This window comes from Labeo rohita, unplaced genomic scaffold, assembly GCF_022985175.1.
Source record: "Labeo rohita strain BAU-BD-2019 unplaced genomic scaffold, IGBB_LRoh.1.0 scaffold_758, whole genome shotgun sequence".
In the NCBI taxonomy this organism is placed as follows: Eukaryota; Metazoa; Chordata; class Actinopteri; order Cypriniformes; family Cyprinidae; genus Labeo; species Labeo rohita.
This window is the reverse complement of record NW_026129698.1, coordinates 1862-25554: the sequence shown is the minus strand read 5'-3', so window position 1 is coordinate 25554 and position 23693 is coordinate 1862. Positions and strand designations below refer to the sequence as shown.

The 23693-nt window shown below is 40.1% G+C and overlaps 1 protein-coding gene across 4 annotated transcripts; it reads right to left on the bottom strand.

The window, feature by feature from the left end:
• Positions 1 to 3386: 3386 nt before the first annotated feature.
• On the bottom strand, positions 3387 to 15530 carry LOC127161857 (NACHT, LRR and PYD domains-containing protein 3-like). Of its 4 annotated transcripts, none has more exons than XM_051104608.1 (11): positions 14875 to 15530; positions 14488 to 14596; positions 14258 to 14371; positions 14028 to 14141; positions 13818 to 13922; positions 12627 to 12740; positions 10730 to 12538; positions 10129 to 10302; positions 8916 to 9086; positions 6680 to 6858; positions 3387 to 6315 (listed from the first exon to the last, which is right to left on the bottom strand). In XM_051104608.1, coding segments are annotated over exons 3-11 (2742 nt in total). In that variant the 5' UTR covers positions 14332 to 14371; positions 14488 to 14596; positions 14875 to 15530; the 3' UTR covers positions 3387 to 6313. The 4 variants fall into 4 exon arrangements, with proteins under 4 accessions (XP_050960565.1, XP_050960564.1, XP_050960566.1 ...); XM_051104607.1 differs by having other exon boundaries at positions 14879 to 15530; XM_051104609.1 differs by lacking the exon at positions 13818 to 13922 and having other exon boundaries at positions 14488 to 15529.
• Between the last annotated feature and the right edge of the window lie 8163 nt (positions 15531 to 23693).

Below are 23693 nucleotides of genomic sequence, written 5' to 3'. Positions count from 1 at the left end.
CAGCTTACCAGCAGCGAAGCTTCGTGAAACTACTGGCTAATACATAGCACCGCCCCCTGATATAACCAACGTGATTGAGCGCAGTGCAACAACCAATGGCGTGTTTCCCAATTTATGCCTAAATTTAACTAGCATTATTTTAACTCCGTTACATATATATGGTTTCAAATGAGGTGTGCATATAGTATGTGATGTCCTCTATAAAAATTATCATTAGTTGGGTCTTTATACTTTTCGAGTCTACAGTGAAAGCACTCTAAAAGCGCGTTCTCTCTGTGTTGTTCCTGAAACTACCGTAATCATAGTAATATGCGGCATTTACTATTTTAATCGCGGCTGGCTTGAAATAGTAAGTAGTTTGGGCAGTAGTTTTTCCGGGGAAACAATTCCAAAGAATTGCAGGATTACTTTTTTACATTCTCAGTAGCTCCTTTTACACTGCAATCCCGGTAATTTGCCGGAAAACTGCCACTAAGACTTTACCGGTAATTACACACAGGCAGACAGGCAACGGCGTTCTGGCTTTTTAATAAGAGACCATTCACACAACAGCGCCAACATGCAGGTAAATTCCGTGATGTAAGCAGAAAAGTTTCACTATCTGTCCCATTTGACAAAGTATAGTGAGTATAGTGAGTTTTACTGAAACCTTTTTTTGTTCAGATTGAACTCGCAATAAAGTGCATATGTACGCACTCTTTAAGTAGATTTATTTATCATACAGCGTACGCACAGCTTCATTGATTATAAGAAGAGATTACGCACTCATAAGACTGTGCTCATTTAGTTCTTTCTCATCTCGTTCTTTCACTGCATGATTCAGTATAATAAAATGCATTTTCTCAAAATGCAGGATATAGGGGCAGAAAATGTATATTTATATCTGATCTATGTATCTATGATACTGATTTTTAAGAGAATTAAGAGACTTACGTTTTAGACATCATGTTGCCTATTTTTGCTCTATTTCGGCAACAACAACAACAAGTTTAGAAAAGTCTAAACACAGCCACTGCACTGTTTTGCGTCTCTAAACAACATGACTGTGTTTCGTTCCTGAATAAATCAACTGTTGAAATGATCCGGTTCAAATGACTCACTGTGACTTACTGACACCTACTGTCGGTTGTAATTCCACATTTAAAGCACCTTTTCATTTTTAAAATAAATAATTTTAAATATCCGCATTCAGCGTTTTAGGATTAAATTATTAAAACATTTTTCATGCATTTATAATTGCAGGTTATACATTTATGTCCTGCATTAAACAGTGGGTAAATATAAATATAATAATTTGAAGCCAAAAAATTATATAAGGTTTATTTATTAATTGGTCTGGTTAGGGGGAAAGCAAGAGCTTTGACACAATTCGAACACTGCTGGTAATATTACAACTCCCTTACTGGTAAATTGCCGGAACGAATGTACCGGTATTTTTGAAAAGGTCCTATTCACACATGATCTCGTGAATCTCTAAAGACTGTATGTGTGAAAGGGGCTGTTGTTGGCTTCAGGGACACCTGCAACAGGCAGATTCAATCTCTGTTTGTATTCATCCAGTTCCAAGCATGACTGTCGAAGAAATTCATTTTCTTTCGTCAGGGAAGAAACTTCCCGGAGACGCAACTCTTTTTTTTCGATTTCCTTGCCAAATAAACTCCATTAGAGAGAAGGAACGAATAGAAGCAGTGCTCTCTTGAACCGACAGTTCCACTGCCTGTTGCCTTGCCAACGATTCCTCTTTAAGTTTGCCTATTTTATTCAATCGCAGCCAAAAGAACAGAATTTGACACATCGCCATTCAATGCTACACGCGATTTCTTTCAGGTAGAGGTATTATGTCAGCATTAAATTAGTGATGGGCGCTTTCGAAGCACTGTTTCACGAAGCTTCGAAACTTTTGTTGTCAAAAGTTGTTTGGAAACAGTGGTTCGGAGCGCGTATCAAACTGCCAAAGTCACGTGATTTCAGTAAACGATGCTTCATCATTGCAATTATTGAACCTGGGTTTATGGTTTTTAACCTGATCTCGGATCAGTTTTTTAATTTGTAGTCATTTTAAACAAGACACTTGTGTAATTAAAATGATTAGAAGTAGTTAATAGTCTTTTACTGGCCTCTGCACACAAGCTCTCCAAAAAACAAACAAGCCCTGCAAATGAAAATTGTTAAAAAAAAATATATATATATATATATATTAAAAACATATTATACAGACACTTCATATTTAATGGTATTTTATTATTTTTATTGTATTTAATGTACTATACTTTCAATAAAAGATTTGCAAAGTGTTTTTAAAAGCTGTTTTTATGCATGTTTTAGTTTTTATTGCATTTACACTCTTTTGACCAGCAGGCGTCACTAGCGTGTGGTGTTTCGAGCGCTTCACTTTGGTTTATCATAAGGTTTAGCACAGTCATAAATGTCCATCGCCTTAGACTGAGAAGAGTTCACCATGGGTTCTACCTGATTTACTGATGGTGAATTTGAGAAATTTCTGTTCTTGTCTTTTGTAGAACGTTTGCCCATAATAAATCCAACAACTTGAAAAAGGCAAATAATAATAATAATAATAATAATAATAATAAGCCACGACAAACTATTTATAATACTTCGGATAACAATAAAGTAAAACTGAGCTTTGCTCACCTAACTCAAGAGCCACAGGTATCCGCGTGTTAACAGGGCACCATCTTGCGCGTCCCCCCGGTTAGTTTCTTCCATATATGGGCCTTTTATCACACTTCCGCGTTCGAAAAGCGGATGTTTCAAATAGTAGCTTAAAAAAACTTCCGCTGCAGTCTTTATCAATGGCTGTGCAACGGGATATTTGTTATTTATTTATGTAAAATTCAGTACAAATACGTGTTCTAAAAATACCAAACTCGGTGTACAATCATTAATTGAATATTGTGAAACCAAGGAAGATGTCTTTATGATATCCCGACGTATATTTCGCGACTTAAAGAGGAGAGCGCAAGCCATACTATATGTGTACATAAAATCTATGTATAATATGCTGTAATTGCTGCAAATATCTGTATAGTGAAGCTGTCGTCTCTATCCTACTTAAACAAATTAAAATCTACGGTCAACGTTGGTTTGTTTGGAGAGCTTCGTAAATCACGTGACCGCGTGAGAAGGGTCTGGCTGCAGACATGCACCTGCACTCTCAGACAACTGCACTTCCGGAAGTGACGTCACTTGCAGTCTACTTTATTTTTACTTTATTTTATTTATTTAATTTAATTTAATCTCTCAGCATTTTACAACAGTAGCCAGGTGGTGAAGACAAGAAAAAAAGAAACTAAATTACAATGTCATTGGCAATGGCCACTTGCACTTTCAGCTACCTGCAACGTCACTTGCAATCCACACAAATGGTGCGTGTTGCCAATAGAGACAAGAAGCTGTGGTCCTTAAATGATTAAAACCAATTTAATAGCATAACATACAGGGTCCTGCAAGTCATCTGTAGGAGATAAAAACAAGATCCGCAAATCCGTGGCCACAGAAGTGCCAGACCCCAAGCAGTGGCAGCAGTGAGACAGAGATCAATGGCAGAGCCCTTTCAGAGAGGCAATAAATATCCAGGTAGCCATAATGGTGAAATTAATATTTTAGTTATATAGGAGCTTCAGCATTAGTAAATGCTAATTTGTAAAAAATTATAATTGGTCATCATAGTTGTTACTTTAATCAGCAGACTGATTAAATATAGCCTATATTCAGCACATTAAAATGTATGCTATTTATATGAATTATTTTACTGGAATTTAAAAATACATACCTTAAACCTGAAATATGAAAATGGCTGAATATCCCTTTTGTGTAAACTGTGAAAGGGACATTATTGGATTCCTATATTTTGGCTACATAGGCAAGATAGGCTTTAGACTAGACTTCATTTAGACATTATTCCCCAAGAGCTATCGATATTAAGCAGCCTTACTGAAATGACCGGCAACCTCTTTCTGTGGTTGAAGATGAGGGTTTTAGGAATTTTGTCAGGACACTCGATCCATGTTACAGAATTACAAGTAGTAAACATTTAATTGAAGAGAAAATGGTGCAAACAGTGCTGTACTTACAACAGACATGTGGACATCAAGAGCCACCGAGGCTTATTTATCTGTCTAATGCTATATTATAGATGAGAACTAGCAAATGCAAGCCTATAATCTAGAAACCTGTAATTTTTCAGAACAACACAGTGCTGACAACATTTGCTCACAATTAAAAAGAGTGATGAATGGGCATAGCAAAGTTCAGGCTGTAATAAAAGGCAATGGTGCCAATATGGTTGCTGCTATGTGCACAGCAGATTGGGCACATTATCCATATTTTACCACCCTAAATGTGGTCGTAAAAGACTCCATTAAAGCTCTCCCTGATCTTCTTGACATCCAGCAGAGATGCAGTGCTATTGTAGCTTTCTTTCACCTCAGCACAAGAGCAGCAGAGAGGCTAAAAGAAGTTCAGAAATAGGTGATATCTCTACAACACAAACTGATACAATCAGCTGAAACAATGTGGAAATCTGTGTTTTATATGTTTGAGAGACTATTTAAGCAGAAGAAAGCAGTTACCAGTCCTCTGTCTTCTTGGGAAGACCTCACTATGCGTAAGTGAGAAGTACTGGTCAATGATCAGTCTGTCAACTGATGCCCTGAGACCATTTGAAAAAATAACAAGCAAGACATTGACTGAAAAACATGTTTCAGTTTCGAAAGTGATTCCCCTGGTGTCACTACTTCTGAGATAAATTGCATCTGATTAGTGCCAAGGTAGCAAGCTAGCAGCTGAGCTTTCAGCACAATGCCTACATCGTTTCAGAAGTATTTAATCCTTTTATGGTCTTGCAGGCAGTAACTTCCTGGACATAAGATTTAAAAAATTCTTGGGTTCTGTGACATGAGAAATGTTGAACTTGTGAAAGGGCGACTCATCACTGAAATTCAGTCAATGAACTAGATTTTGTACCTCAGTTCAGTGTCTGCTCCTGAACCAAGCTTAAGCTCGGCCACAAACTCTACCTCAGCAATGGCTATTGCAACTACCTCAAGCTCCCCAAAAGATGGGAAATGGACAGAGTTTGACTCTCAACTCCTTGCATCCCAGCTGCATCACACAACTGGCACTGATGCCTTAATTGAATTGTGGCGTTACTCAGAAGAGAAGATAATTTCACAGGATCAAGACCTACTGGAAAAAGAATGAACCAGTGTTCCCGTCTCTTAGCAAGCTTGCCAAGAAACACCTTGGAGTCCCTGCATCATCTGTATCTGCAGAAAGGATTTTCTCAAAGGCAGGACAGGACAGTAAGCCAGAGATCAAGTGCAATAAAAGGGAAACATGTAAACATGTTATTGTTTCTGAACAAAAACCTTTAAGTGTTGACAGAATCAGAATAAGCTTTATTGCCAGGTATGTTTACACATACAAGGCATTTGTTTTGGTCACAGAAGCTTCCACAGCACAAACAGAATGACAGTGGAGCCAAGACACAGATAATGAAATGAATAAAAATTGAATAAATGTTATGTACAAGTGCAAGAAAATTTAAATAAGTATGTGTGTTAAATGTATAAATTGTGTATTATGTTTATTGCCAAGTTAATTGAGATGGAATGCTTGAGGGAAGAAACTATTCTTATGCAGTTCTTGGAGAGCGGGGAGGGTTGTAACCGGTGATTCGCGCAGCAGTCCAGATTATCCGCTGTAGTCTTCCAAGGTCAGTTTTGGTAGCTGAGCTGAACCAGACAGTTATAGAAGTGCAGAGGATGGATTCAGCGACTGAAGAAGATAAGTGTTTCAGCAGCTCCTGTGGCAGGTTGAATTTTCTCAGCTGTTGAAGGAAATACAGCCTCTACTGGGCCTTCCTGACAATGGAGTCTATATGAATGACCTACTTCAGGTCAGATGGTGGTGCCCAAAAATTTGAATGACTCCACTGCAGCCCCAGTGCTGTACATGATAGTGACTGGGGGGAGCACAGGGGGGGTTTCTCCTGAAGTCCACAATCATCACCACTGTTCAAATCATCCTGGGGGCCAGATCGGACATCTTTGTTTGCCGTATGTTTGACACCTGTGATCTATATTGTAGACCATATCTAGTAAATCCAAAATGATTCTGCACTTAATTTAATGGGCCATTACCTATAAAACAAGACAGTGAAAGACGACACACATAACAGTGTGATGCTGTGTGTCTCTGTTGATTGTGTGACTGTGATGTCTCTGTAGCGGCTCCTTATTCACCATCAGCTGATCCTGAGGAAACTGGACTGACGTCTAATTACTGAGAGTCCTACAATGAAAGACACAGACAGTCACATATGAGTATGAGACATTACTGCTGTCACATCACATCAGCAGATCCATTTCAGAAAAAAACACAGTATATTCATATTACAGCCTGAGATATGAATGTACAACTGATCATAGATTAATAACAGTAAATGATCAACAACTCTCTCTTTATCATTTACACACAGAAACACTGGAAGAGATGAAAATATTCATATATTCATAGATCATCACAGAATTAAACAGTTTAAAATACAGAGATTAATGTGGATCTGAATTATTATCTTATTTTCTCACATTACACACAAACAAGTCTGTTACCAAACTTTGGCCATTTTAAACGATTTAAATAACTACGTACTCACAATAGTATAATCTCTTCAGTTTATAATGTGAATCATCTCTCAGATCAGAGAGTAACTTCACTCCCGATTTTCCTAGTTTATTCCTAGACAGACCCAGTTCTGTCAGGTGTGAGGGGTTTGATCTCAGAGCTGAAGCCAGAGCAGCACAACCTCCATCTGTGATGCCACAATCAACCAACCTGTAGAGAACAATGACACACTCTTCACTCTCTCAGATCACATCAGTTTAGCAGTGAATTCATTAGTAAAGACAAAGTACAAATCAATTAGTGATGGTTCATTGGACTGAAATTTAAAATGTCAAAAGAACAAAAAAATATGATCATACATTTTTATAGCCTCATTCAAGAAAAATAAATAATACTTCTTTATTGCACTGTCAGTATTTTTAACCAGATTGCTGTCTTATGTAGACATTCATACAAATCTGTGTAATCACATTATTCATTACACAGCTGAGTTTATACTGTTCTGTACTGATCTGTATTAATATGCATGGAGTGGTGTGTGTGTGTGTGTGTGTGTGTGTGTGTGTTTCACCTCCATCACCCAAGAATAGCCTAACTTGAGATCACCTACACCGAGAGATATTATTTTTACTTAGTTTAAATAGTGGCAGATAATTCTTACACCTCAGTGTATTGCAGTGCATTACAAAACAGCATTTAATAACATATTCTTTGTACTGTATATGATTTGATTCATTATAAACAGATGCTGCCTTACTTGTGTCTATTCCTAAAGCCACCCCTACACCTACTCCTAACCATACTGAAGCTGCTGATCAGTAAAGATGTTCTTGAAGGAGCAGAAAGAGAGTTGTGGTTTTGAGTTTGGGAACAATATGAGCTGCATGTGGTTGATTCACCAGCCCATCTGATTAACACGAGGACAACACATACAATTTTAATTCTAGTTCTGTTAAATATCTGTTAGACATTTTATTTCAATGTTTTGAATATTTTCTTTATTTTTCTTTAATATAAACACCGTTCTGAGCTAATATGCAATGTAAAAATAGGAGAAGAAATACAGATTTGTACTCGGATAGGCGTAAATCACAGGGGGGACAAGAATATCATTACAAGCGACTGTGTGTTGTAAACAATATAATGGATATATATGTAAAATAATTGTGTAAGTAGTAAAACAATATAAATGCAAAAAAGCATTTTAAGTTCAGAAATGTTTAAACTCCCCCTCCCTTGCCTCACAGTGGTTTGGTCCACTGCCTGCTTTCCCCCTTTATTGATACACACACAAGTCTGGTGGGAGAGAGCAAAGTAAGGAACTTAGGCTGTCAAGACTATTTTATTGATTTTAAACATCATGTGAAGTGATTTTTTCTCTTTAATACAAAAGATGCTGGATCATTAATAAATTAGTCATGACAAAAAATGATATTCAATGCATTTTTCTATAAGCGATTATAAGGTTACCAAGCTTAGCTTGTTTAATACCGTAGCCGTCACCCATTACAACTACAATGGCAACAAGCCTGTGTGTGACTGATATTAGGCTAATATTGTAGACCTACTGATGTGTTGGGCTTTGCTCAATATGATGTAAAGTAGCAGATCAGTTGCATTGCTGCAGTTGAATATCTACCTGTAAATAAGACGTCCTTAGTCCCAGACGATACCTAAAATACTATGTGAAGGATGCAAAATAATCCAATAATTATAATATGACCACATGGTGAATCTATGAATCAAACTCTTATTTAAACGTGCTCTCCATGCTATGTACACATACCTATCCTTGCAAGTTCAATTTTGGCTGTATTATTTGTGTCCCCTTCAAAAAGTGGCCTTGAGAATTTTTTTATTTATCGTCCCCCGCTACTGTTAGATGAAATGTACACCCTTGTGCACTCTGGTTGGTCACCTCAAAAGCCCACTGTCCTTACTCTCCCATTTATCTGAGTAGTTTCCTTTAGTAATTTTGTCTGCTAACAGGCAAGCCTTTGGTAACAAGACAGACTTAGCACTTAGTGTAAACAGAGATTTAAAGGTTTTGCTAATGCAAAAACAGGTTTAACATGAACACAGATGAACAAGAAACAAAAATCACAAAATGTTTTACTTTCTGTATCTTAATTTGACAGTTGTCTCATCCAATCAGTAGTAAGTATTCTATTCACAAACAATACCTAATTTTTACATTTTGCCTGACTTTTTGGGTGATTTGTTTTTCACTTGACAAATACTTTACAGTGCATCAGATATAATCTTACCACAGTATCTCCAGTTTACACTGAGGATTTTGTAGAACACGAGAGAGAAGATTCACTGATTTTCCCAGTTTATTTCCCGACAGACTCAGGTGTCTCAGGTGTGAGGGGTTTGATCTCAGAGCTAAAGCCAGAGCAGCACAACCTCCATCTGTGACACCACAATCACTCAACCTGTAGAGAACAATGACACACTCTTCACTCTCTCAGATCAGATTACATGAAGCTAAAAGAGTAGCATAACATGAGAGCTAGCTGATTTGAATTTGATAACCTGTCATATTAATGTTCATATTTGGAAGTTAAAATTTACACTCACAGCTCTGATGTGAAAAGTTTAAAATCTTAGCGTTTTGACTTTTGCTACTCCTTTTGTGATATTCCTGTTTCAAAACACACTTGTGTGCTTCTAAATGCAGATGATTGAGAGCAGAACTGAGGTGCTTTTTCACTTTTTGAATTTTAGTCAGTGTGTGGTGTGTATGTTTGGGCATAAAAAAGTTCTACAAAGTTACAAATCTCCACTCCAAAGCGAGATATTTAGTTTTTAAACAAATTCTTTTTCAAGAACTACAACGAACAGCTTCTTTGGACTACAGTGTTATTTTTCCGGATATTGTGATGTGATATTTATGTGATGTTTCTGGCCCATTAAAACATTATTAAATTATATCCTGCCCACGGAAATTTGAATGGTTGGGGGGTGGGTAGGGACGAGGTGGGGGATTAGCCTAACTTTAGCGATGCAACATGGAGAGCCACTTCTGGGATGTTCCAACAAGCCACGGGTGTCTGCACAAGCATTGACTAGAGTGGCTGTGATCTGCTCCGGTGGCCATGTCAGAGCCACGCCACAGACGTATACAGTGTGTGGCAACAGATTTATACATCATACAGTGTAGATAGCTTCACTTATACCAGTGTTTTTTAAAATGCATAAACTTGCACTACATTAGGCTAGGCTAATCTGTGTTGATGTTCTTTGATAATGTTAATGTTCTTTGCTCATTTTCTGTAGCTGCTTTTTGAATAACTAAGGAAATGTAAGCAGTATACTGTAACTTGCAATGTTTTTATTCAACTGTTGTAATGTTAAATACAAATTCAGTCATATTAAAAACATTAGGCTGCTTTTAGGCTTATGCTAGAGCTGTGAAACAATGAACAAATATACTTTACATTTCGTTTCATGTGTGAGAGTCAAATATGATCTTACCACAGTTTCTCCAGTTTACAGTGAGCATCCTCCAGTACAGCAGACAGCAGCATGACTCCAGAATCTCGTATATCATTCCCACACAGATTCAGTTGTCTCAGGTGTGAGGGGTTTGATATCAGAGCTGAAGCCAGAGCAGCACAATCTTCATCTGTGATGCCACAATCATACAACCTATAGAGAACAATGACACACTCTTCACTCTCTTAGATCAGATAAGTTTCCAATCCAATATTAAAAATAAAGTACAAACTGAAAACACAAATTAACATGTTTGATGGATCATTGGACTGAGATCTAAAATATTCTACAATAACAAAACAGAAACATGAGCCTCATTTAATAAAGATACATAATGCTTTGTTTTGTTTTGACAATGTCAGTGGTTTAAAAATTACAATTACTCCTGTTTTGCAAAGACATTTTTAATTATTGACAAACCCAAATAATTTATTAATATGTCAATATTATGGTTTCACTGATTTGATATAAAACCACTGACCACTAAACTCTGAACAACATCTGCAGCTCTGAATATTTATTTTAACTTTAATTTTCTTAATGTTTTAACAGTGAAGTGATTGTTCTCAGTGATACTTACTGAACTGATCTGGATTCTTTAATCACAGGCAGCAACTTCTGAAGAACTTTCTGTTTGTTGGGTTTATTGTTTTCAGAAACAAATTTATTAATATCAAAGTCATCCAGCTTTTTCTCTGATGTCAACAATACAAAAACTACAGCTGACCACTGAGATGAAGAGATTTTGGCTTCCTTTATTCTTCCAGATTTCAGATACTGTTGTATTTCCTCCACTAGTGAATGATCACCCAGTTCATTCAGACAGTGAAACAGATTGATGGATTTCTCTGGAGAGTCAATGGTCCTGATCTTTTTCTTTATGTACTCAACTGTTTTCTCATTGCTGTCAGAGCTGCTTCTTTTCAGTGTCATTATTTGTTGTAGAAGAATCTGATGAGACTCCACTGACAAACCCAGAAGGAACCGCAGGAAAAGATCCAGATGTCCATTTTTACTCTGTAGAGCCTCATACACAGCTCTCTGATGCAGCTCAGATAATGAAACATGTGTTGATGAGTTGAGTGGAAACCAGCACTTTACTTTACACCACAAACTCTGTTTGGTGATTTGGTCAATCACATTGCTGTTGTGGTTTGTACAGGAGAGATGCACATATAGAGCTGCTAGATGTTCCTGAATGCTTAGATGAACAAAGCAGAAGACTTTCCCCTGATACAAGCCAAACTCCTCTCTGAAGATCTGAGTGCACAATCCTGAGTACACTGATGCTTCTGTCACATCAATGCCACACTCTCTCAGGTCTTTCTCATAGAAGATCAGGTTGCCTTTCACAAGCTGCTGAAAAGCCAAATTCCCCAGTTTGAGGATCAAGTCTTCATCTGTCACCTTCTTCTCATAGTCCTTCTCATGTTTGATGTTGGTCTGAAGGATCAGGAAGTGTGTGTACATTTGAGTGAGAGTCTTGGGAATCTCTCCACTCTCTGCCCGACTCAACATCTTCTCTAGAACAGCGGCTGAGATCCAGCAGAACACTGGGATGTGGCACATGATGTAGATGCTCCTTGATGACTTCAGGTGTGAGATGATTCTGTTGGCCAGACTCTGATCACTGATTCTCTTCCTGAAGTATTCCTCCTTCTGTGGCTCATTGAAGCCTCGTACCTCTGTCACTCGATGGACACACTCAGAGGGGATGAGATCAGCTGCTGCTGGTCTGGAGGTGATCCAGATGAGAGCAGAGGGAAGCAGATTCCCCACAATGAGGTTCATCAGCAGCACGTCCACTGAGGCTGATTCACTTACATCACACAACCTTACATCACTCTGAAAATCCAGAGACAGACGACACTCATCCAGACCATCAAAGATGAACAACACTTTATGTTTGCCATGGGATATTTCTATTTCTTTAGTTTCAGGGAAAAACATAAGAAGAAGATCTAAAAGACTGAATGCTTGTTTCTTCATCAAGTTGATTTCTCTGAAAGGAAGTGGAAATATGAGCTGGACGTCCTGATTCTCTTTCCCTTCAGCCCAGTCTAGGATGAATTTCTGCACAGAGACTGTTTTTCCAATGCCAGCGACTCCCTTTGTCAGCACAGTTCTGATGGCTTTGTCTTGTCCAGGTAAAGGTCTAAAGATGTCATTGCATTTGATGGCTGTGTCCTCTGTTGCTGCACTCCTGGATTGTGTCTCAATCTGTCTCACCTCATGCTCATTACTGATCTCTCCATTCTTACTCTCTGTGATGTAGAGCTCTGTGTAGATCTCATTCAGGAGTGTTGGGTTTCCCTGCGTCACTGTTCCCTCATACAGACGCTCAAACTTCTTCTTCAGATTTGATCTAAACATGTTGAGTAGTTCACGCCTGAAAAATGTAAATACTGCATTATTAAATAATCTAAGATAATGTATTCTGAATCATAATCTAATAATCTTTTACAGAAATATTAGACCTGAGATCAGTCTTTGTATCTTCACTCTTATAATCTAATGGTTGATTCACAGAGGCGTCACTCCTCATAGACATACAGCTGGACTCTGGTTCTGATCTTTTCTGCTGAAATAAACTATAACAGAGAGAGATTACAGTAAAACTTCTGAATTACCATATTTAACAAAGTACCTCTTGATATATTATTTAAACAATCATTTTAAAGTAGGGGTCAACCGATATGTGTTTTTCAGGGCCAATGCCGATACCAATTATTACAGATCAAGTAGACAGATAACCAATATTTTTAACCGATATATATGTCGTGTAAAAATTAAAATTAATGTCAAAATTAAGAAAAATTAACAAGGGTTCTGACGAAAACTGCCTTCTCTGGCGTTAATTGAGTGTAGAACTCCCACACTCCACTTCTTTCTCTTGTCTACCTCTGTGCATCCTTCTACAAAAAGAGTAATATAAAGAGAGAGTTACAAGTGGGGCCACTGCATCCCTGCTGATTGTATGCTTCATGATTAAGCCTATGAATACTGTACTACAGCTAAACAGGTTGGGGAAATGTAAGTATCTGGCTTCAGTAATTTACATGTTAGAAATGTATGTGTAAATACCGTTACCTCTCGTAATTCCTCATTAATTCTTTTCTGATGACTAAAACATAACCTAAAATAGTAGATCTGACTATTCAATTCATCTAATGCACATCAATGGATTAACTTAAAAAATGTATATAATAAGTGTAATTAATTTAATTGTTGAAGTTGTTAAGAAGACCACTATTTTCATGAAACTATAACAATAATAGCCTATTATAGGCACACTTAGTTCAATAGCCTTTTGAAATGTATACATTTTGTCATCATTTTGTGCCTATGTGACACTAGAAATAATTGTTGTAGTAGTAGTATTACCTATATTCTACTGCACCACAGTAATATATCTCTGACAATTTATTTAAGATAAACAGAACTTAAAAACAGGACCTTTTGAGTTTCTGTAGCCTATTATATGATATGACCATAGATTTACTTGTATAAAATGCTTTCACAAATCATCTCTCTGTGTAACTCTATGTATGTTAAGTATTAGATAAAGATATTTATTTAGTATTAGATAAAGATATTTAAAGATGAAGAAAACACTATTTTGTTTGGCGCCAATAGCCCTGTGATTTGTGCACGGACATACAGCGCACCTGTGCTCACAGCAACTCAAGTTCAATTTCCATCTCGAGGTCCTTTGCTGATCCTGCTCCCCTCTCATTATCCAATCATTTCCTGTCTGCTCTTTACTATGCTGTCTAAATAAAAGCATAAGAAGGCCCATAAATATAACTAAAAAAGAGATAACACTATTTTGATAATATAAAATGATATGCTATAATTATATTTATATAAAAATGTACCTGAGATCAGTCTTTGTATCTCCACTCTTAAAATGTATTGGCTGAATCATAGACCAATCACTCCTCATTGACACACAGCTGGACTCTGGTTCTGATATCTTCTGCTGAACTGAACTATAACAGAGAGAGATTAATGTAAAACCTCTGAATTACCACATTTAACAAAGAACATCTTGACATGTTGATAATATAAAATGACATGCTATAATTATTTTTATATAAAAACGTACCTGAGATCAGTTCTCGTATCTCCACCCTTAAAATTGTTTGGACGATCCATCAACCAATCACTCCTCATAGACATACAGCTGGACTCTGGTTCTGATCTCTTCTGCTGAAATAAACTATAACAGAGAGAGATTAATGTAAAACCTCTGAATTACCACATTTAACAAAGAACATCTTGACATGTTGATAATATAAAATGACATGCTATAATTATTTTTATATAAAAATGTACCTGAGATCAGTCCTCGCATCTCCACCCTTAAAACTGTTTGGACGATTTATCAACCAATCTCATAGACACACATCTGGACTCTGGTTCTGATCTCTTCTGCTGAAATGAACTATAACAGAGAGAGATTAAAGTAAAACCTCTGAATTACCATATTTAAGAAAGTACCTCTTGATATATTATTGATATATTGATATATGATTGTTTAAATCACTTTAAAGTACTTTCTTGATCATTTAATTTACACAAGATGTTAAATAAACAGAGTGCTTTCACGAATGCACCTCTCTGTGTAACACTATATATGTTAAAGTATTAGATAAAGACATTTAAAGATAAACATAACACTATTTTGGTCGGCGCCAATAGCATCGTGGTTAGTGCACTGACATACAGCGCATCTGTGCTCACGGCAACCCAAGTTCGATTTCCATCTCGAGGTCCTTTACCGGTCTTGCTCTCCTCTCTTCATCCAATGCTTTTCCGTCTATTTATGGATAGTTGAGAGCATCAAAATAGTTTTAATTTTGATGATTAGAGCTTATAGCTCATGAAAGTCAAAAATCCAGTATATCAAAATATTAGAATATTTCCTAGAACCAATCAAAAAATGAATTTGCAAAAAAGAAAAGTTAAAGTTTTTTTAAAGTATGTTCATTTATGCACTCAATACTTGGTCAGCAGCACATCGTCATCACCGGAATTCTAGTTTTCACTCCTCACTCCATTTCCCATAACCCCGTACCTGACTCTGACCCCATGGACTATCACTTCCTGTTCCTCCCCTATAAATACTTCCGGGTTCCTCATCACCGTTGCGAAGTCTTGTTTTGCCCCGGCTAACATTTCTGAGCATTTACTACTCTGTTGGATTACTGTGGATTTACTCTGGACTGCTTTCTCGTTGTTTGAACCCTGCTGCCTGCCTTTAGAACTCTTTGCCTCGTTTACAGACTATTGTGTACGCTGTCTGCTGCCTGCCCTGACCATTCGCCTGTTTACCAACTCTGAGTATTGTCTATCCTCGATTGCCCTGTTATATTGTGTACCGACTTTGCCTGTCTGAGATTGACTTCAGAGGTCTCAGCCCAAGCCAATGTACTAGCGGCTCACCAACAGCAACTCGCTCATCTCACAACCCTTACGGAGGAGATGGTGAAGACTTTACACTCACTGGAATTACCCACAGCTGAGGCTGCTCAGTCACCAGTAGCGACGGCAGCTCAACCCTCATCATCTACCCCACCTGTAGCCAGCCCTCGCCTGGCCTACCCGGACAAGTTTGACGGCACTCCCGCTAAATGTAAGGGTTGCCTTCTCCAATGCTCACTATTTGTCACGCAACAGCCCGCTTTATATCCCACAGAAGAGAGCCGCATTGCGTTTGTTTGCTCATTGCTAACCGGCAAAGCTTTGGACTGGGCTACTGCTGTGTGGGATCTAAACCGCCCCACGTTTCCCTCCTTTGAAACGTTTCACCGTCGTTTTAAAGAGGTCTTCGATTACCCCGAAGGAAGAGACAGTGCGGGAGAACGAATTCTGACATTGCGTCAGGGAAAGACTACCGCTGCAGAATTCGCCCTCACGTTTTGCTTCTTCCTCATTCAAGCTCCCTGCAACCCTGTCATCTTAGGACTTCCCTGGCTCCAACAACATGAACCCCTGATCTCCTGGATGGAGGGACAAATCCCACAGTGGTCAGACAGATGTTTCGCACAATGTTTCCCAACGCTCAAACCCAGAGTGCTAGAGGTGGCCTCAGTCAAGGTGGACTCCCCGATCGCTGACAATATCCCTCCTGAATATCATGATCTGGCTGAGGCCTTCAGCAAGTTACAAGCCACTCAACTACCTCCACATCAACCTTCAGACTGTGCCATCGAACTGCTTCCTGGAACCACTCCTCCCAAGGGCAGGATTTTCCCACTCTCTCAACCAGAGACAGACGCCATGAAAGCTTACATCGAGGAGGAACTTGCCAAGGGATTCATAGTGCCCTCCACCTCGCCTGCTTCAGCCGGGTTCTTCTTTGTTAAAAAGAAGGATGGCAGTCTTCATCCCTGCATTGACTTCAGAGGCCTGAATGACATCACCGTGAAGTACCGCTACCCACTGCGTGCCACTGCACTCTCGTGCCACCAGCCCTAGAACAACTCCGCTCAGCCAGGTACTTCACTAAGCTTGATCTTCGCAATGCCTACAATCTAATTTGCATCAGAGAGGGGGACGAGTGGAAGACTGCCTTTTCTACCACGGCTGGCCACTATGAATATCGGGTTATGCCCTTCGGGCTGGTCAATAGTCCTTCCGTATTTCAATCCTTCATAAATGATGTTTTCCGAGACATGCTGGGCAGATGCGTCATCATCTACATGGACAATATTCTTGTCTAATCTGAATCGCTAGAAACTCACATCTCTCATGTCAGGAAGGTGTTACAACATTTAATCTCCCACTGACTGTATGCCAAGGCCGAAAAATGTGAGTTTCATCAGACCGCAACCACGTTCCTGGGTTACGTGGTGAGTCCAGATGGGGTGGCTATGGATGACAGTAAGGTGCAGGCAGTTCTGAGATGGCCTCGGCCAACCAACATCAAAGAATTACAAAGATTTCTAGGATTCGCTAACTTCTACAGGCGGTTCATCAGAAACTTCAGCTCCATTGCGGCTCCACTGACATCCATGGTAAAGAAGGGAAGTAACCGGTTGTCTTGGCCCCTGGCCGCCATCAAGTCTTTTAAGCTCCTTAAAGAACGCTTCACAACTGCCCCCATTCTTCACCATCCAGATCCTGAACGTGAGTTTGTTGTCGAAATTGATGCCTCGAACACAGGAATCGGGGCAGTGTTGTCCCAGCGTCATGGTAATCCTCCCAAGCTCTTCCCATGTGCTTTCTACTCACGCAAATTAACCCAGGCCGAACAAAACTACGACGCTGGCAATCATGAATTGCTTGCCATGAAGGCAGCTCTGGAGGAGTGGTGCCATTGGCTTGAGGGGGCCAAACTACCCTTCACTATACTCACTGACCATCGCAACCTTGAGTATCTCCGTTCTGCCAAGAGGCTCAACCACAGACAGGCCAGGTGGGCGCTCTTCACTCGTTTTGACTTCACTGTAACCTGTCGTCCCGGGTCAAAGAACACCAAGGCTGATGCCCTATCACGTCAGTTCGAGGCCGATTATCAACCACTCAGTCCAGATTCCATCTTACCACCCACACTCATAGTCGCTCCTGTCCAATGGGATATCATGACCGAATTAACTGAGATGCAAGATACCAATCCTCCACCTGCAGATTGCCCACCAGATAAGGTCCACGTTCCTCAACCCTTAAGAAAGCGCGTTCTACAACTTGTCCACAACAACCCCAGTTCTGGCCACCCTGGTATCTCTGCTACACTACAATTCCTCTCCAACAAGTTTTGGTGGCCATCAATCCGTTCCGACACCATCAATTTCATAAAGAACTGTGAGATATACTGTTCCACCAAGTCTTCCAAACAACTTCCGGCAGGTCTGCTACAACCCTTACCCATTCCACAAAGACCCTGGTCACACATCGCCATAGACTTTGTTACAGATTTACCTCCTTCTGAAGGATACACAACCATCCTGACAGTTGTAGACCGCTTCTCCAAGTCATGCCGTCTGATCCCTCTGCTCTTGAGACCGCCGAGACCCTGTGCAATTACGTCTTCAGGTTTTACGGGCTCCCAGATGACATAGTCTCAGACAGGGGTCCTCAGTTTACCTTGCGCCTATGGTCTGCCTTCTTTAAGTGTCTCAATGTTAACATAAGCCTCTCTTCAGGATATCATCCGGAATCAAACGGTCAGACAGAACGCCTAAACCAGGAAATCACACACTTCTTAAGGTCCTACTGCCACCCCAACCAAACTGATTGGAGCAAGTTCCTTTTCTGGGCCGAGTATGCACAGAACTCAATCCGCAAACCATCCACTGGACTCACTCCCTTCCAATGCGTGCTAGGATTCCAACCGCCACTCTTTCCTTGGTCAGGAGACCCCTCAGACTTACCAGCCATTAACACTTGGCTACAGAGGAGCAAGGCTACGTGGAACTCAGCACACACACATCTGCAACATGCTATACGAAGACAAAAGAGATTTGCTGATCTCCACCGTCATCCCTGTCCAGAGTTCGCCCCGGGATCATGGGTTTGGCTCTTCACAAGGGACCTGCGCCTAAGACTCCCCTGCCGCAAGCTCAGTCCCAGGTACGTGGGTCCATTTAAGGTTATAAGACAAGTCACTTCTGTTTCTTACCATTTGGCTCTTCCACCTCAATACCGTATCTCACCCACTTTTCATGTGTCTCTTGTCACGGGGGCGGAGCAAAGCGACAGACACAGTGGGCGTGACGTCAGGCCTCGGAGAGGCTTTTATTAAACAATAAAACAAAGTGTCCAAAAAGGGGGAAAAAGTGTCCAAAACAAAAGGGGGATCTGGTGTCCTCGAAGTGACGGGGTTCCGTGAAGGAGGGGTAGTGTTCCAAAAGGGAAGGGTCCAGGTAAGGGGCGGAGTCCGGCGGCCGCACGCGCTCCCCGCTCAGGTCCGGGGTGCGAGGGGCGGCGGCTTCTCTAGCGGCATCGTCCTCCTCCACCTACGCGGCGCTTCTGGGGGATAACACGGCCCGGCATCCTGGCCCGTCAGCCGTTACGGGTGCGGTCCTCATCCGGACCCGCGGGGTCCGGCAACTCGTCCTGCGGCGCTGGTTCCCTCTTCACCCCTTCCTGGACCCACGAGGACACCAGCGTGCATGCACGGGGGAAGAGACCGGTCTCCTGAGGAGAGGCGCGCTCGGCATTTTAACAGCGGCGGTGATGAGGCTTCATTCACATCAGGTGTGCCTCATCACACGCCGCCAGACCTGGATGTTTCGGCGCCCCTCCTCCTCCCACACGCCCACTCCCGTCGGGAGCCTGGTGAAGGGCGGCGATTACCGACGGGGTGCAGCTGACAATAAGGGGGGGAGGCAGTCGACTCGTCACACTCTGCTCAAGGCCGCTGGTGCTCCGAGAGGGGCGGACGACCTAGATGAGGACCGGGCTCAGGGACCCCCTGCGCTGGTCATCGACGGTGAGGAGGCGTATCGGGTCCATGAGATCCTCAACTCTCGATGCCGGGGCGGAGTGCTGCAATACCTTGTGGACTGGGAGGGGTATGGCCCGGAGGAAAGGTCTTGGGTCAATGCCAAGGACATTCTGGACCCCTCGCTGACCGCTGAATTTCACTTGAATCATCCGGATAAGCCTGCTCCTCGCCCTCGTGGAAGACCCCGGCGTCATCAGCCTCCTCACGTCAGGAGCCGTTCGCAGGGAGGGGGCTCTGTAACAATCCCGACCTCTGTGGTTCCCCCCCGATCGCCACCAGAGGTCGTCATCACCGGAATTCTAGTTTTTACTCCTCACTCCATTTCCCATAACCCCATACCTGACTCTGACCCCATGGACTATCACTTCCTGTTCCTCCCCTATAAATACCTCCGGGTTCCTCATCACCGTTGCGAAGTCTTGTTTTGCCCCGGCTAACATTTCTAAACGTTTACTACTCTGTTGGATTACTGTGGATTGACTCTGGACTGCTTTCTCGTTGTTTGAAACCTGCTGCCTGCCTTTAGAACTCTTTGCCTCGTTTACGGACTATTGTGTACGCTGTCTGCTGCCTGCCCTGACCATTCGCCTGTTTACCAACTCTGAGTATTGTCTATCCTCTGATTGCCCTGTTATATTGTGTACCGACTTTGCCTGTCTGACCCTGCTTTCTATTAAACGCTGCAAATGGATCCCAACTCTGTTGACCCATCACTACAAATATCATGGTCAGCAAACCACTTGGAAGTGGTTTTTGCACTGTGGGCAGGTGCTAAAGTCCTGCTGGAAAAGGAAATCAGAATCTCCATAAAGCTTGTCAGCAGATGGAAGCATAAAGTGCTTCTCCCGGTAGACGGCTGCATTGGCTTTGCACTTGATAAAACACAATGGACCAACACCAGCGGACGTCATGGCACCCCAAATCATTACTGACTTCAGAAACTTCACGCTGGACTTCAAACTGCTTGGATTTTGTGCCTCTCTAGTCTTCCTCCAGACACTGGGATCATTATTTCAACATGAAATGCTAAATTTACTTTTATCTGAAAAGAGGACTTTAGACCACTGTGCAACAGTCTAGTTCATTTTCTCCTTAGCCCAGGTAAGATGCTTCTGACATTGTTTCTGTTTCAGTAGTGGCTCGTTAGCCCTTTTTCTGAAGACGTCTGAGTGTGGTGACTCTTGATGCGTTAACTCCGGCTTCATTCCACTCCTTGTGAAGCTCTCCCAAGTGTTTCAATCGGCTTTACTTGACAGTATTCTCAAGCTTGCAGTCATCCCTGTTGCTTGTGCACCTTTGCCTACCCAATTTCGTCCTTCCAGTCAACTTTGCATTTAATATGCTTTGATACAGCACTCTGTAATCAGCCACCCCTTTCAGTAATTACCTTCTGAGACTTACCCTGTTTGTGGAGGGTGTCAATGATTGTCTTTGTGACCATTGCCATGTCAGCAGTCTTCCCCATTATTGTGGATTCAAAGAACAAGAGATAACTGGAATTTTTACTGTAGGGATGGACATTTAATGAATCTCAAATATAAAAATTCTAATATTTTGAGATACTGGATTTTTGACTTTCATGAGCTGTAAGCTCTAATCATCAAAATTAAAACAAAAACACTTTTGAAATGTTATACTTTACATGTAATGAATCTAGAATATATGAAAGTTTCATTTTCTGAAATAAGTTACCAACAAAAATTTAACATTTTCATTTTTCGAGATGCACCTGTAAGTTTTTTTACGCACATTTTTAGAATTTTCCATTCATTCACCAAAATGTGCATAAAAATATGTGGATTGAAACACTGAGTTATTAGCTTCTACAGATAGATTTCTTTGAGCTAAATGATTTGTTTGGCAATATTTAATGCTAGATCAGTACAATGAATGTTTTTTGTTCTCAATAGAATAAAATAAATAGAATAAAAACAAAAGAAAAGAATATATATATATATATATAAAGGAATGCTAAATGATCGAAATGAGTGAAATGAGTGAACACATCTCCACTGCATCATCGCATTTAATCGTTGGTGTCAGTCGCAAATATTAAACATCTAATTCTGGATATTTGCAGTTGATGACGAGATCGAACTGAAAGAGCACTTTAGCGTGCCCCTTGTGCACGCCACTGGATGCGGTCATCTCATTACCCTACGGACGAAGAAATGTAGAAATAAATAAATGTGAAAATAAATAAATGTAGAAATAAATAAATGCGGAAATAAAGAAATAAATAAGTAAATAAATACATAAATGTGGAAATAAATAAATGTATAAATACTATTTTTTTTGTACTTGTCACTTTTTCATCATCTCCACCAGAGGTTGCTTTGACATTCACATTACACTGATTGTCGCACTGCACCCCGGACTACGTTCCCCATCAGCCATTGCGCTGATCACCTTCATCCAATCAGACACTGTATATAAACGTTGGACTTCCCATTGCCATCTGCCGAGTATTGGATTGCGTTTAGCACACGTCTTGTGTTAGCAACTGTACGGAGCCAGTTAGTCAGTTCATTTGTGTTTTTGTAGTTTAGTCTTGTTCTTGTTTCCTAGTCATTCGAGTCTTGATTCTACACCTTGTTATATCGTCTTGTCTGTTTCGCTGCCAGCCTTTTGGAACTCTCGTCTGTCTATTTGGATTACTCTATTTCCTCGCCCTTTGGATTACATTCGCCACTGATCGATCCTCGCCTGTGGATCGGAATACTTTTTTGTCTTGCTGTCTGTACACTTGTATGCCATTGCCTGACCCTGGCTGTTTGACCATGTCTTTGTCGATGTCCCTAAATAAAGCTTTGCATTTGGATCCGCCCGCTTCACGTCGCATCTCTCGCTCCATAACAAATAGTTACATCTTGAATATATCTTTATAGAAAAAATTTAAAACTGAACATTTGCATTATCACAGATCATGTTTTGTCCTAAGGAAAATTACCATGGTATTATTGGGCCTTTTGTCGGACGCGCTGATGCCAAAGCATGCACAAGATGAAACGCACTGACAGTCAAGACTAACCGATTCATGATTTATTAGAGTTTTATTATTGAATGGCAAGTTCCGAAATAATCACTTTTATACATCCGGCAGGCATCAAAAACAACAACAACAATAACAATATAAAAATAAATAAATTAAAGGACAACGGGCCAAATCGGCTGCCAGGAATTCTCCTGGTGCTCCCCATGGCCAGTCCACCCCTGCATTCCACATAAAAGGCTGGTCTCAGGGCTATACGCTTACTTTCCTTATTTTAAAAATTTAGGAGCACCTTCTAATCAATAATCCAAAAATCTGATTAAAAAAAAAAAGCCTCCTTAAAGTGATTTACAGGGGAATTTAGTTTTTACCTTTATAAAAACTTTGTGGCATTTTTCTAACTTTATTAAAAGTATGTCAGCTTTATATATGTATATATATATATATATATATATATATATATATATATATATATATATATAAGCTTTTTACAAATTCTTATTAAAACAACAGAATAAGAACAAGCAGAATAAGAATAAGTTACCAATTAAACGAAATTTGTATTAACAAAATTAATTTGTACTACAGAGCACTGAAGTACACGAAATAAATGTTCATGTTCATGTTAAGATTAATGTTTTAAATATAAAATTCTCATAATGGGAGCGTTTTGTGCAGTCAAGGCGGCGGTTGCGTTGCGGACTCGTTGAAATTTGTATTTACTAAAAATTAACAAAATATATGCAGTAGGTAACACCTTCTCTTTTTTTTCCAATTTACCATTCCTAAATGAAAACACTTGCCTGTGATCAAAGATAATGAGAGCTGATGTTGGGGAATATAGCCAAATTCGTGCTAAATGATTAGTTCTTCAACAGCTTTAACTAATTGAGGGCTACCTGAAATTAAGGAAAGGACTAAATAATTGGTAAATCTGATAAAAGACAGATAAATTCATCCAAATAAAATTGTTTTTATTTGTTTTTAATTGTTTTATACATTTCAAAAATACAAATGTATCAACATTGTTGGGAAGGTTATTTTGGAAAGGTAATACAAGTAGTGTAACTATTTCAATTGCTTTAAATGTAATGTAAC

Excerpts from the sequence above, each read along its gene's own strand:
- LOC127161857 (XM_051104608.1), bottom strand. The coding sequence starts at position 14,331 with ATGTCTATGAGGAGTGATTGGTTGATGGATCGTCCAAACAATTTTAAG. Across the intron at positions 14,142-14,257 it reads GATACGAGAACTGATCTCAG|TTCAGTTCAGCAGAAGATAT; the intron begins GTACGTTTTTAT and ends TCTCTGTTATAG. Across the intron at positions 13,923-14,027 it reads GATACAAAGACTGATCTCAG|ACAGCATAGTAAAGAGCAGA; the intron begins GTACATTTTTAT and ends GCTTTTATTTAG.